This window comes from Schistocerca americana, chromosome 9 (genome assembly GCF_021461395.2).
Source record: "Schistocerca americana isolate TAMUIC-IGC-003095 chromosome 9, iqSchAmer2.1, whole genome shotgun sequence".
In the NCBI taxonomy this organism is placed as follows: domain Eukaryota; kingdom Metazoa; phylum Arthropoda; class Insecta; order Orthoptera; family Acrididae; genus Schistocerca; species Schistocerca americana.
The window spans coordinates 72,595,136-72,609,512 of NC_060127.1; the positions used below are offsets into that span (position 1 = coordinate 72,595,136).

Consider the following 14,377-nt stretch of genomic DNA (forward strand, 5'->3'; position numbering starts at 1 on the left):
AATCCGAAGTTGCATCTCTTACTTACTAGTAACTGAGCAAGTGTTTTTCAGGGTAAATGTTTCATCAAACACCTAGTTTTAAACTTGGGCAACTTTACTGCTGCTAGTTCAATTTTAATATATTTCAAACGTCTTGCTTTTTGACCGGCCATATGTGTCGTATATTTGCAGTAAAATCATTAAGCTGCAACAATGCCAGTAAGGCATATATTTTTTTGGAAGTAATTCATAGTATTTTTCAAATGATATCATTTTGCTTTCAGCTACCAGAATTATATTTTGTGATTCCAATTTTTGCATTAAGCCATTTTCAAGCAGAAGATTTTGACGTAAGGGCTGTTGTTATCTCTGCGCGTAAGTCGAAGTCTTATGCTTGAAAATGGCTTAATGCCAAAATTGCAATTGCAAAATAAAATTTCAACAGCTGAAAGCAAAACGAAAACCTTAAAAAATCATAGGTGCTGTGGATGCATCCTGCAAGAAGAATAATTCATATGTCGTTGATTACCGGTGGGATGTACATGTCCTGTAATATGCTATAAAGAAGCAGTGTGACTTTTCTGTATGTTACTGCTGTGTGTCAGTGTCCCATTGGTAAAGGCAAGCCTGCTAATGGCTTGCAGAATTCTTACACCTGGAGATTGTGCCACCTTCAAGTTTTATTGTTAACCCTCTGCCTCATACTGTAACATCAAAATAATTAGTGCCTGCAGATAGGCACAGATGACTTCTGAAAGCCCCGAGAAACCTACATCTCACCTCTCCCCACACTGGAAAATGAAATGGTGGGAAATTTTTTCACGTTTTTACTTCTGACTGACAGATACAATTACAATACATTAATGTACTTTGCCCCAAAATAAAAAAAACCTTGCATTTTATGAGTTCTTTCCAAATATTTCGATGTTTGTCATTTGTTTATGGCAATTTGTCCTTAAATATGCATTTTTTGCTGCTAAAGCCTCTGTGGTTCAGTGTATAAATGTGTTTCACTTCCATTTACACTTTCTTTCCTTATCATTGAACATATTCATTAAATTCCCCAAAACACAGGTGAAAATAAAAAATGAAGCATCCCTTTAGAGCATAAAATTTATTATTCAGCTGATTACATAGTCTGCAGTGATAAATAATTCAAACAATCGGCAAATCCTCAAGTGTCTACAGACAGCAGTATTTTTGTTAGTTATCACATATGAGATAAATAAAAATTATGATCAAAGCTATGCTTGCTACAGATGTTACAAATTTACACCACACCTACAGCTATTCATTGTAAGCAGTGTTCACAAGCAACAGAAATTGGCAGAAATCATGCAGACACACTAAAGATTATGAATTGAGGCAATTACATGCCACTACAGCTGTTGTCACGTAGAAAATGCTAGAATTCAGATATATAGTGTACATGCCACTACAGCTGTTGTCACGTCGAAAATGCTAGAATTCAGATATATAGTGCATTTAACAATAATATTGCTAACATCTTAAAGCATTTGCTACAATATTTTATCCAAAATGCTGAGAAACAGTCTTAATACAACATTGTGTATCTACTAGGCTTAACTGACTTCTATGTATCAGATTCACATCTGAAGTAGAAGGAGTCATTATAAGTAAAGTACAGAAAAAATGCTGCAAAATTATAATATAAATTAAATAAATTACTTAGCCTCCAATCTGAAATACATTGGAGTGGTTTTTAAACAGCTTCTGGCTTGATTAATGCATTTCATTTACCAAGCAGAAGTTGAAAATGTCTTCTGGCTCATTTCCCAGATGCCACACTATAGCCAGAACTTTAGCATGAACATACATTATTTCCACATACTTTGAAAATGGCTGACAGGTGTCAGAAAATATGAAACACCATATTTTGTTGAGAATGGTTAAGAGCTGCAAGAAACTGGTTTCTTGTCTCCAATATTAACAAAACACACAAGTGATTTTAACAAATCACATGAGTAGTGACATTTCAAATAAATGATTCACTTTGACAAAATTTTCTCTTACATCTGAGCATTCTTTGTCCTACAAGTTGTTTGCATGTGTATTTGCACTTATCTAAAACATCTTGTAGAAGTCTAACATGTATTTAACCAAAATATTTCAGTGCAATTCAGTGAATGCTATCATCTTCTGATGGAGAAGAAGTAGTTTCATACTGCACCAAAATGTAGCTTCACCTAATATTTCATTTTGAGTGTTGCTTGTTGACAAGTGTTGATCTGATTTAAGTAACTGCTGGTCATGTTCAATTATTACACATTAAAAACTTCCACTTCATGTGGAAAAACAGCCATCTTAAAAACAAAATTTAACTGCACTAAGGAGTCCCAGGCTTGTATTAATTCAGTACACTGAAGCATGTCACAATCCCAAAAGGGTGCAGTCCTCATTTCTCGGCTCAGCAATTGGCACAACTCCGTGCAAGATTACACACTGAGTGACCCATCAGGGAGGGCAGCTCGTAACATCCGTTGTCACTCGGTAACAGTACACTGCCACACGCACCCTCCCGTATCGCAAGTGTAGGGGTCCTGAGTCACGACAGCGTCGATGGGAATCGCACGGGAGTCGACCGGCGCACGGGCCAAGTTACCGGCCCAGCTTCGGTCTCTCAGGTGTGGTCTGCCAGGCAAGTCATGTTGCAGGGGGCGGCCACGGGGCGACGCAAATGGCGCGCGCCCGGCGCTCACGTGTTGTCGCCTGGAGCCGTGGCCGACTCTGCTGCCATCTCGGAGAAGATGCTGATGAGATTGTTGATGCCGATCAGGTAGCCGTCCTCGTGGTTGCCCACCACCCAGCGTGAGGCGTGGTCGATTGCTGTGCCGCTGGGCAGGATCAGCGTCTTGGCAAAATCTATGAGCCACACGTTTGCATTGTGCTTGTCGTGCACAAACAAAAGGGAACTTCCTATCACCTGTACAGACAAAAGCGACAGGGCATTAGTTGATTGCAGGAAACAGATGAGGCTGCTGAAGTCTTTCAGCATCTATTGAAAGATATGAGAAGTGCCAAGTTACGTATTCAAAATCATTTATCACTGTCAGTTGCTATGAAAACCTTTATTACTGTGACATGTTTTGACTGCTAATCCTTACAATCTCAAAATATCATCACAATATCTTCTAATCACTATCAGAATATCAACATATCACCTCTATCATAATATCACCTCGTAACATCACCCACAATGAGTTTTCTATTGTGGTATCTATACCAAAAACAAGAACTTGACAGTAATGTTCAGACAACCTAACAAGTCAAACTTTTTAACAACGTTTATATCCTGTGTATTGAGTTGCATTGTCCTATTCAGGTTTTTCTATGATGCTTAAAGTGGGGTGGAATTTTATGTATTAATGCACATACATACAGTGACTTAAAACCCTCTTGTGCCTAATGATGGCAGTCTAAACTGGAAACCATAAAGGTTTCCATCTCTCTCTCTCTCACTCACTCTCACTTACTCTCTCTCAGATTACTGTGTTTCATATATGCTTACCTCATGCGAAGAGAAGAATTCAGAAACTTCCAAGGTGGCCCTGATTGCTGTCAACCTCTGAATGTATTTTGGCTGGAAGAAAAAATAAAACCTATAAGTAACAGGGTTTCATACAATGTCACTTAATGTAAGAATGTTTCATTATGCAAAACGTTTATTATCCCTATGTATGCATATGTGTTATGACAAACAGAAGTTGAACACATTCAATTAATGTGAGAATTGAACAGACTTTATTCTGCTTCGCTCTTATAGTTCATTGTGGAACCACTTTTTCCAATTAAATTAACAGCCTGGTCAAAGAACTACAATTCATTTTAGGCCAGATACAATAACTTTTTTAAGGATGGGAAGTAAACCTACAGTACCTTAAACCATTCAAACCTGCCCCACTGTTGGGAACCAAGGTTGGTAAGTCAGCCTATCCCATTACACATTCCTAGTCCTTGGTGAGCTTGTTGGTTGATCTTGGCCATCACGGATTTCATCTCCTATGACGTTTGCAGACTGGCAACAAGCTGGCAATATTTCAGTCTGTGCATCTCCCACCAAATTATAGTCAGAGTACACATTTGAGGTGTTTAAGACAGGAGAAAGTGTGGTATCACTTTATGCCATTAACTTTATTTTTTGCAATTCGCTTCATAAAGAGAGGGATGCCAGGAGACTGAAGTGCAACATCTGCATCTGGTCGAAAGACACTTGTTTGACTCAGATGGTGTCAATATTGACCATCAGTGACAATAGTACTTCACTAGCTTTCAGTCTTTAACTAACAGTGATTCCCCCCCCCCCCCATCTTTGATTTTAGGTTGTAGTGATCATTTAGAATCGCCCCCCCCCCCCCATATACGATTTTGGTGACAACTTGCTATTAAACATGCTACCACAACACATCTGGACTTAGGCCAGTATGTGTAACTTAATAGTTGCCTCTAGTACCATGGATCAATCCAATTTGCAACCTCTTTCAGTTACTGGATGGCATGTGAGGTCTAACTTCACTTCCCTTCCCTTCTAATGCATTACACGACCAAGATACCACACTCAGATGAAGTTCTTTCACTACAATACAAAACAAGTCGCTGCTCCAAAGTTATCAGTGCCAATGTCTCACAAAGATGTGTCATGTATCTGTTTCTATTACACTGATAACAATCTGCACACATTGGGCAATTAGATGCCTTAAGTAACAGCTGCAGGGTAGATCTTTAACTTTAAATGACAGTAACTGAAAAATTAAGTAGAAACTCTTGTCCTGACACTTACCACTGCATGTGGATATCCTTCCGTGAAATCCCTGAATGCTTTGAGAATCTGCTCCCTGGTCTTAGTTGTCTTGAAGTCTTTGCTAGACTTTCCATCTGCTTTGCGAATACCTTCTATGCGGAAACCCAGTGTTGCTGTAGAGGAGATGGTCTCTCGCCACACCATGTACCTGCAAACAAAACAAAAATATTCATACATGATGGAGAAGTGGAAGATAATGATCAAAGTCTTATGTCACAACATATGTATAGCAATGAAAGCCTTTATTTCATTTTGCCTACTGAAGTCACAAACTGCAGGAACACCAAATGCCTTCAAGAACATGCTGTGGAATTTTGGTCAAACTGTGGGATATCCTTAATTTGCTGCCACAATATTTCACTGTAGGGTCTTCTTACCATCAGCATACACTTTAAGATGCCCAGAAGACACTGCTCCAAAATATTGTGGCACAAAGTTACTGATACCGGGCAGTTCACCCACAATTGCATAAATTGCACATGTGCTGGAGGTAAGTGGAGGACAAGCCTTGAAGCTCACCTAGGCTTGGTGACACCCTTGAGGCGATGCTCCTCCTCTGTTGGAGCTTCAGGATCGATTTGGATCATCTTCTCATACATGTCCTGCAACAAAGTAAACAGCCGTGTCAGAGCCACACACCTAAAGCAGCATACAATACATCATTTTCATGCTTGCCTATTTTGTCTGCACATACAGGAATTGGCACCCATGATGGCATGACACTGCCTAAACGTCAGTGGGTAAATAGTAGGAAGCACTGATCATTACAGTGTACATTTTCACAGCTGTTAATCACATTATTGTGGATGTTAGACCAAAATCTAATGCCCGTACAACTGAAGCATGTTTTGTGAATAACATTTTGTATGAGAATGTCTCCACCAAGAGGAGATAAAACGTTAGACACACAACATGCCTTTAACACAGGCTACTGCCCACGTAACAAAGATAACAGAAAAGTGGGAAGCAGTGTTTTCTATTAAGGCTTAGCACATACAGGTATACGTAATGATTAACAGAGCAAGTCCCTTCATCCAGAAACCAAATGTATGTGTCTATAATCACTAAGCTATAAAAAATTGTTTTGAATACTCCAACTAAAATTGGGTAATATGTATTGTTACTGTCGCATCACATATGTACCTAAATTTTTTGTTGAGGGTTGCTTCAGTTATGGAGTGTATTGTATTTCAAAGTATTTAACATCTGTAAGAAAGCTATGGGAACTCACCTTTCGGAGCTTGGGCTTTTCCTTGGCCTTGGCCAACTCCTCCTCCAGATAGGTGCGCACACCTATCTTGCAGTCCATAATGCACGGGGATTGGAAGTCGCCCAGTAAGTCTTGCAATTGTAAGTATACTGCTAGTATAAAGTCAAGGAATGCAATCGCTCTTAATGTGACAAGCTAATTTCAACAAATGGTTCATATGGGCGCACGCACGCACGCACGCACACACACGCGCACACACACACACACACACACACACACACACACACACACACACACACACACACACACACACACACACACACACAGAGAGAGAGAGAGAGAGAGAGAGAGAGAGAGAGAGAGAGAGAGAGAGAGAGAGAGAGAGAATTTCGGGATAGAGCCATAAGGCAGACTCAGACTATGCAGATCATTGTTGCAGTAGGCAAGGATACAGTCTCCGTCTTCGCAGGTGACGTGGCCCTTGTACTCTGGGACGTAGGGCCTGAGCACGTCGTTCATGAGCACCTGGAAGCACAGCTCCTCTTTGGGGCAAAGCTTCTTCAGAATCGTGCCTTGCTCGGGACCGGCTTTGAAGTTTCCTGCAGCAGAAACGAGAAAACATGTTAGAACACTCCGTCGTTATCTCCATAGTCGTGCTGAAAACGTGAGACACCCATACGATCAGAGTTCTTGCTTAGAAAATCACCAGATCTCTTAGCGTATTACTACACTGTGTCTAGCCAAATAAACTTTACAGCATTTTCTTTCTCTCTCTCTCTCTCTCTCTTTCCGAAAAACGCTTCTTCAGCTAGCTAAACTTCCGTTAACACCAAAACTTAACAGTTCTAACCAGTCAATGCAAGTGCAGATCACACCCACTCGTTCCATATGACATGAAGACTACGAGGATTCAGTGACTTCAACGCATGATCAGGAGAGGAACCCGCAATCCGATCATTTCTACTATTCAGATAGGCATCTGCAATGTTAATCTTAATCGTTATTCTGTTTCCCCAAATAATGTTTCACTACTCATTTTATAACATCATACAACAGCAACTCGTTACTGAAGTGTTTCTGAAAATAATCTGAGTAGCTATACCTGTTTACCACACCACTTACAACTGCCAAGATGAACTTTCACGAAGCAACACAACTCAAATTTTAAAATATTTATTCAGTAAAATTTACAGTAAATGCCGTACCAGCGTTAGTAAAGGTATATAAATTGTTTCATACGACGTCTATTTTTTTATAAACTTCGTCCACGCTAATGTGGTAAATGAAACGAATTACAGAGTCTCAAGACGCCGGTCTAGATAAAATATTAAATCTAAATCTACGCACACTGTTTACCAACAATACGCCGGAGAAGAAATTCACATACCTTGATGGCCAGCAAGCTGCACCCAAGCATAGCGCTGTTTCTTGTACGTTTGGAAGAACGGAGTCCATTGAACGACATTCCGTAGTTTTCTCCAACCGGAAGGCTGCAAAGAAAAAGAAAAATAACGGTTAGGGTCATTACAGAGTCAGCAGTCAAGATGCATGCATTACATGAAGGACGCGACGCAAACAGAACGGTTGTTCCAAAAGTCCGTAGAAGAGTTAAGCGTAGTGGAATACGCGACAAGGTCGAATCAGATAGTCGAGCGGGTTGCCTGATTGCGGGCGTAAGCGGTCTGACGTCTTCGATCCTGGACGCCACGCATATCTCTTAAAAGAAGATAATATCGTCAGTTGGTCGGAAAAAAAGGCATCTACTCTCCTCTCGTTGTTAAAACACTATACAGAAAAAAAACAGACCATTTACTGCACGTGACTGCCAGATAAGCATACCAAACTCATTAACTAGAACGGTGCATCGAAGTACTTTTCGGTGGCTATTAAAAGATTAAAATTAATTTTGTTCAATATAGATCACAAATTAATCATCCAGCTCAGAAATTTGATTCTAGTCTGCAGCTATCCAAGATTACCTGTTTATCATTTTTATATTTTGAGTTGTGAAACCGTCAAGATTATTGATCTTGTGAGCATTTCGTAAACTGACAAATTTGTACACGCACATTCAAGTTTTTAACACGTTTTCCCCCCTCTCGTTTCGTCACGTCTAGAAGAAAATGCGCTAGAGTGCTGCCGAGATAATTCCAACGCCTGACGACAATCTGACGCGCACCGTCCGACCGATGTTTATGTAACGCGAAACAGCTGAGTGGTAACAGACATGGGCGTCTGTATACACGTCCCATCCATCACCTAACTTTTCGTTCGAAAGTTTAAACTCTCAACTGCTGCTGCGTAAAAGGCCAAGTAAGTATGTAAACGACTCACTTTATAGTCATTTATGGACGTAGTGCACCAGCTATTAGACTGTTACTAGTTGTTCCAGCTTGAACCACAGACTAAGCAACGCCGGGACAATAATCAGAAATTACTAATTTTTCCCGAATAGCGAGCGGGTAAGCAGACTTAACTGGTTTGTTGAACTTACTGTCAGCGCAAGTTAAACACAGCCAATAAATTGTTTTAGCTGCCGAGCCTTATGATTTAACTAGGGCATTTTCTACTCTCCACACAAATGTAATTTAAGTATCTTGCACTTCTGACGGGAACGTTAAGCGAGCTGCTAGTTGGGTTCGTCTCTACAATAGGAGACTGTAATTTTCTCAGACCAGGTTGTGCACGCAACCAGATGCACATTATAAACGTACCACAAATCTGTTTTCAGTACACGATCGACCAATAATTTTTCGAGAAGTATTAAGATTATTTCATGTGGGGGAAGGCGTTCATCAAATGGGTTACTGGAATGGTGGCCAAAACGAGAGAATATGTCATTTGCCGGCCGGAGTGGCCTTGCGGTTCTAGGCGCTACAGTCTGGAGCAGAGCGACCGCTACGGTCGCAGGTTCGAATCCTGCCTCGGGCATGGATGTGTGTGATGTCCTTAGGTTAGTTCAAATGGCTCTGAGCACTATGGGACTTAACATCTTAGGTCATCAGTCCCCTAGAACTTAGAACTACTTAAACCTAACTAACCTAAGGACATCACACACATCCATGCCCGAGGCAGGATTCGAACCTGCGACCGTAGCAGTCCCGCGGTTCCGGACTGCAGCGCCTAGAACCGCACGGCCATCGCGGCCGGCCCTTAGGTTAGTTAGGTTTAATTAGTTCTAAGTTCTAGGCGACTGATGACCTCAGAAGTTAAGTCGCATAGTGCTCAGAGCCATTTGTCATTTTATCTAAGTTCTCGGCAAAATAACTACTACCCAAGGAAACAAAATGTTGCTCAAGAATGACAAAGACATCGCATAAGACCTACGTTTTGAGCGCCAAGCCCATTCTACCCATACCATAAAACTGTCTTGAGACTGGGGAAAAAAAAATCGAAATGTGAACATTAACAGATCCAGAAGTTCAACTTGCAAGCTATTAATAGTCGGTTAGTAATATGCTCTCTTCAGTATCAATATTTTACAGTCCACAGGGCACCTGGCAATGTCTGCTAGTGAAAAATACAGAATCACGTTTTCGGTGAAGGACAGGTCGAGAACTAAGAGAAACATCAAGGTATGATTATCGTGAAACTTTAAGTCATCATTCAGGTACGGCTTCTGTCAGCAAGAAGATTGAAATCAGCCGCAGGTATCAAAATGTTAGTGAACACAAGTGTTCCGAGAGAAAAACAGCTCCGCATCGTTGTTTTACCGAGCACGTCGTCACCGATAAATTACAAAACACACACACACAAGGCAAAGCGACTAAGTGTATTAAAGGAATGGAATATGACTAACCACCTTGACGATAATCTTGCCGAGGGTCATCTTCTTGCGGAAAGACGCGACGGCCGAGAAAGAATCTGAAGAAGCGTCAGACGACGAGTGGAACATCTCGAGGAGCATGTTAGCGGCAGACAGATCGGCGCACACGAGAGAGAACTGCGAGACGTAGTCACTCACACGCTGTGTAACACTTGAGATCGCACACGAGAGCTGTTCTCACTGAAGCGGCAGCTAGCAGCGAAAGACGCCCGGCCAGAGACAGCGGATACTCTTTAAGACGCGGCCAGGCTACCCCCCACCACCGCACCGCCCGGCGCACGTCACATCGCCGCGCAAGCGCAGAGGGACTTCCTGCGTGCCGTGACGCCCGCGGCTGATGTAGCCGGGAAGCGCATAAGCGGGATTTGGCGTTGCGGGCAATAATACGAACCCGGCATGACCAATGAGGAAAAATGCTGGGAGTGGGGAGGGGATGATACAGGGGAGCGTGGTGGGGGTGGATGCGCCAATGTAACGAGTTGTTACTGCGTAGCTCTCGCACAGTCAGCAGTTCTCGCTAAGCAAACGCGGATCAACAATCTGCTAGTCGCCTGTGTGTACAGCGAGGAGCGTTTAACACGAAATAATACTGCCGTCCCGGAAGAAAACTTCATAATCTCGTACATTCTTTTTCTTTTCCCGAATTTGAAACACTAACAGCTGCTAGCATGAGTTTCTTAGAAGTAGATACCTTAGGGGTTGCGAAGCACTCAAATCGCTTGATACGGGCAAGTCTTCAGGTCCAGTTTGTATACCGATTAGTTTCCTTTCAGATTACGCTGATACAATAGCTCCCTACTTAGCAATCATATACAACCGCTCGCTCACCGATAGATCTGTACCTACAGATTGAAAAATTGCGCAGGTCGCCCCAGTATTTAAGAAGGGTAGTAGGAGTAATTCATCGAACTACAGACCTATATCATTCACGTCGGTTTGCAGTAGGGTTTTAGAGCATATACTGTATTCAAACATTATGAATCACCTCGAAGGGAACGATCTATTGATACGTAATCAGCATGGTTTCAGAAAACATCGTTCTTGTGCAACGCAGCTAGCTCTTTATTCGCACGAAGTAATGGCCGCTATCGACAGGGGATCTCAGGTTGATTCCGTATTTCTCGACTTCCGGAAAGCTTTTTACACCGTTCCTCACAAGCGACTTCTAATCAAGCTGTGGGCCTATGGGGTATCGTCTTTAGTTGTGCGACTGGATTCGTGATTTCATGTCAGGAAGGTCGCAGTTCGTAGTAATAGACGGCACATCATCGAGTAAAACTGAAGTGATATCAGGTGTTCCCCAGGGAAGCGTCCTGGGACCTCTGCTTTTCCTAATGTATATAAATGACCTGGGTGACAATCTGAGCAGCTCTCTTAGGCTGTTAGCAGATGATGCTGTAATTTACCGTCTAGTAAGGTCATCCTAAGACCAGAATCAGTTGCAAAGCGATTTAGAAAAGATCGCTGGATGGTGTGGCAGGTGGCAGTTGACGCTAAATAACGAAGTGTGATGGTGGTGGTGGTTGTTGGGATGTTTAAGGGGGACTAAACAGGAAAAGTGTGAGGTGATCCACATGTGTTCCAAAAGAAAACCGTTGGAATTCGATTACTCGATAAATAGTACAATTCTCAAGGCTGTGAATTCAACTAAGTACCTGGGTGTTAAAAATTACGAACAACTTCAGTTGGAAAGACCACATAGATAATACTGTGGGGAAGGCGAGCCAAAGGTTGAGTTTCATTGGCAGGACACTTAGAAGATGCAACAATCCACTAAAGAGACAGCTTACACTACACTCGTTCGTCCTCTGTTAGAATATTGCTGCGCGGTGTGGGATCCTTACCAGGTGGGATTGACGCAGGACATTTAAAGGGTGCAAAAAAGGGCAGCTCGTTTTGTATTATCACGCAATAGGGGAGAGAGTGTGGCAGACATGATACGCAAGTTGGGATGGAAGTCATTAAAGCAAAAGACGTTTTTCGTCGCGGCGAGATCTATTTACGAAATTTCAGTCACCAACTTTCTCTTCCGAATGCGAAAATATTTTGTTGAGCCCAACCTACATAGGTAGGAATGATCATCAAAATAAAATAAGAGAAATCAGAGCTCGAACAGAAAGGTTTAGCTGTTCGTTTTTCCCGCTGTTCGGGAGTGGAATGGTAGAGAGATAGTATGATTGTGGTTCGATGAACCCTCTGCCAAGCACTTAAATGTGAATTGCAGAGTAATCGTGTAGATGTAGAATCCGAAATAAAAATACGATATTGCAGTGGCGGTGTTAAACTGATGATGATGCACTGCGGCGACCACAGCCGTTACGAAACATCAGCTGAATTTGCGATTGCGAATAATGGCTACCATCAGCTGTAGAATGGAATGACAATGAAAATTTGTGCCGGACCGGCATTCGAATCCGGATTTCCCGCTTACCGCGAGCGCTCGCCTTACCATTTGGCTATCCGTGCACGAATCACGGTTAGACGCAAACTTCCATATCTCGTCAACCGTACGTCTACGATCTGTACTCGCGCATCTACTGTGTATTCCCGTACAGATCTGACTTTGTGTTTCGAAGTCTCGTGCCCGGTACCGGCAGATAACTACGATACACATAGTGGATGTGCGAGTACAGATCGTAGACGACATACGGAAGTTTGGGTCTGGCCATGGTAAGGAGACCGCTCGCTACAAGCGGAAAAGCCGGGTTCGAGCCCGGTTCGGCACAAATTCACTCCATTCTACAGCTGATGGTTGTCACAATTGCGAATTCATCTGATGCTAAATAAAAATGTTTTTAACACTGAAGGATCTTGCTTCTCGGGCGAATATACTTGCTTTCCGCGGTCGTACAGACGTCACTTGCATTTACTTTGTTGTATCTGACGATAAAACTAAACCAATGAACACTGATTATACCGCTCTTTTTGGGTAAAGCCATTCTGAAAAACACTGACAAGAGGAAGTTCCCACCTTTTGAAAGCATTTATACGGTGATACAGGTTAAGTAAAGTCCAAGGTATCAAACCCTTCAGCCGTTCACACTGGTGGCCCTTCGTTTGCGAGTAATCAGCGGAAAAAATTTCGGAATTTCGTGTGATGGTACATAGCTTTGAAAATAGGGACATTACACAGACCGTTTGTGTAGTATAACGGGTAAGATACGGCACTCATGTACAAACGGCTCAGGGTTGGAATCTTGACAGGTGCAATGAAATTTCTAACTTTAAATCTTCATCGAAATGACTGTTCATTATTTTTATTCAATTAATTTGCGTAAATGTAATCTTCCTTTATATTTCTTTGTCATGTCATTGCAGCCATTCTATTAATTGTTCTCTTATTTCTTCCTACCATTCTATCTCCACTTGGAATCTCTCCACTTGCGTGAAAATCTATTTTTATTTATCTACCATAACCTTAAAACATTTGAAAACTCTGATCTATTAGTTAAAAGGAAAAAGACAAAGTAATCCATTCATATTGAGAGTGCAGTAGTGTTGAAAATGATTTTTCGTTACAAAATGTACATGTCTTGATGGTAATCGTCATACAATCCTCACATTCGGGAGGACGAAGGTTCAAACCCGCGTCCAGCCATCCTGATTTAGGTTTTCCGTTATTTCCCCAAACCACTCCAGGCAACTGCCGGGATGGTTCCTTTGAAAGGGCACGGCCGACTTCCTACCCCATCCTTTCCTAATACGAAGGGACCGACGACCGCTTTTTGGCCTCGTCCAACCAACCAACCACCCTCTATACACCGGGTGATTATAATTGAACTTCCCCTATTTAACAAGTTATAACACGGACTCCAATTACCGTACGAGTACCAAACTTGGTAGCACAATGTCCAGAGTATGAGGTACATCAGGCTTTCCAAACCTTTTCAGCTGGTGAACACCTTCTTCAGTCGAAAATCCATGGCGGAACCCTAGTCAGTCAAGAGTACAGTAACTTCAAATTTCAGAGTGAAACCCATGGGAACTGAAAGCTTCTTAATGCAAGTTCCATGTTCCCGATGACACCTCCCCCCCCCCCTACCCCCACCCCCCGAAGTATCAATAGTCTTTGGTTTAGAGATGAATGAAAACTTGAAGGTCAAAAATCGACTTATGAAATAGGTAGTGCACTGACAAAGCAAGTTTAACATTTAATGATGCCTGGGGCGTGCCAGCGAGCACTGTGATTGGTCGACAAAGCTAGCTCCGCGCATGAGTAAAAGGTTTCAGCGCATCTACCGCAGCGAGTCGGCGCACGAACGACCACCATATTGTTGTGAAACAGTCGATCCGAGAGGCCGCATTCTCCGGCACTAAACTGTGTATGCGTTCTCACTTAGGAACCGCAAAGGCTGCTTGGGAATACGACAGTCGTTTAATGAACAAAGTAAGAGCATATGGACTATTACACCAATTGTGTGATTGGATTGAAGAGTTCCTAGATAACAGAACGCAGCATGCCATTCTCAGTGGAGAGAAGTCTTCCGAAGTAAGAGTGATTTCAGGTGTGCCGCAGGGGAGTGTCGTAGGACCGTTGCTATTC

The 14,377-nt window shown here is 42.3% G+C and overlaps 1 protein-coding gene across 3 annotated transcripts; it reads right to left on the reverse strand.

Annotated features, from left to right (window-relative positions):
* Positions 1-1,076: 1,076 nt before the first annotated feature.
* Positions 1,077-10,152, reverse strand: LOC124551073 (inositol-trisphosphate 3-kinase B). Of its 3 annotated transcripts, none has more exons than XM_047125966.1 (8): positions 9,808-10,152; positions 7,396-7,498; positions 6,461-6,607; positions 6,030-6,157; positions 5,318-5,400; positions 4,778-4,946; positions 3,509-3,580; positions 1,077-2,923 (listed from the first exon to the last, which is right to left on the reverse strand). In XM_047125966.1, the coding sequence occupies exons 1-8, from the start codon at positions 9,913-9,915 to the stop codon at positions 2,696-2,698; spliced, it is 1,038 nt and encodes a 345-aa protein (XP_046981922.1). In that variant the 5' UTR covers positions 9,916-10,152; the 3' UTR covers positions 1,077-2,695. The 3 variants fall into 3 exon arrangements, with proteins under 3 accessions (XP_046981922.1, XP_046981923.1, XP_046981921.1); XM_047125967.1 differs by having other exon boundaries at positions 6,030-6,160; positions 9,811-10,151; XM_047125965.1 differs by having other exon boundaries at positions 6,030-6,160; positions 9,808-10,151.
* Between the last annotated feature and the right edge of the window lie 4,225 nt (positions 10,153-14,377).

What these genes read in the sequence shown, in the direction of transcription:
- LOC124551073 (XM_047125965.1), bottom strand. Translation starts at nt 9,915, where the DNA reads ATGCTCCTCGAGATGTTCCACTCGTCGTCTGACGCTTCTTCAGATTCT. An exon ending in AAGGATATCCACATGCAGTG is followed by an intron (nt 3,581 to 4,777) that starts GTAAGTGTCAGG and finishes TTTTTCTTCCAG; the next exon opens with CCAAAATACATTCAGAGGTT. An exon ending in AATTCTTCTCTTCGCATGAG is followed by an intron (nt 2,924 to 3,508) that starts GTAAGCATATAT and finishes TTGTCTGTACAG; the next exon opens with GTGATAGGAAGTTCCCTTTT.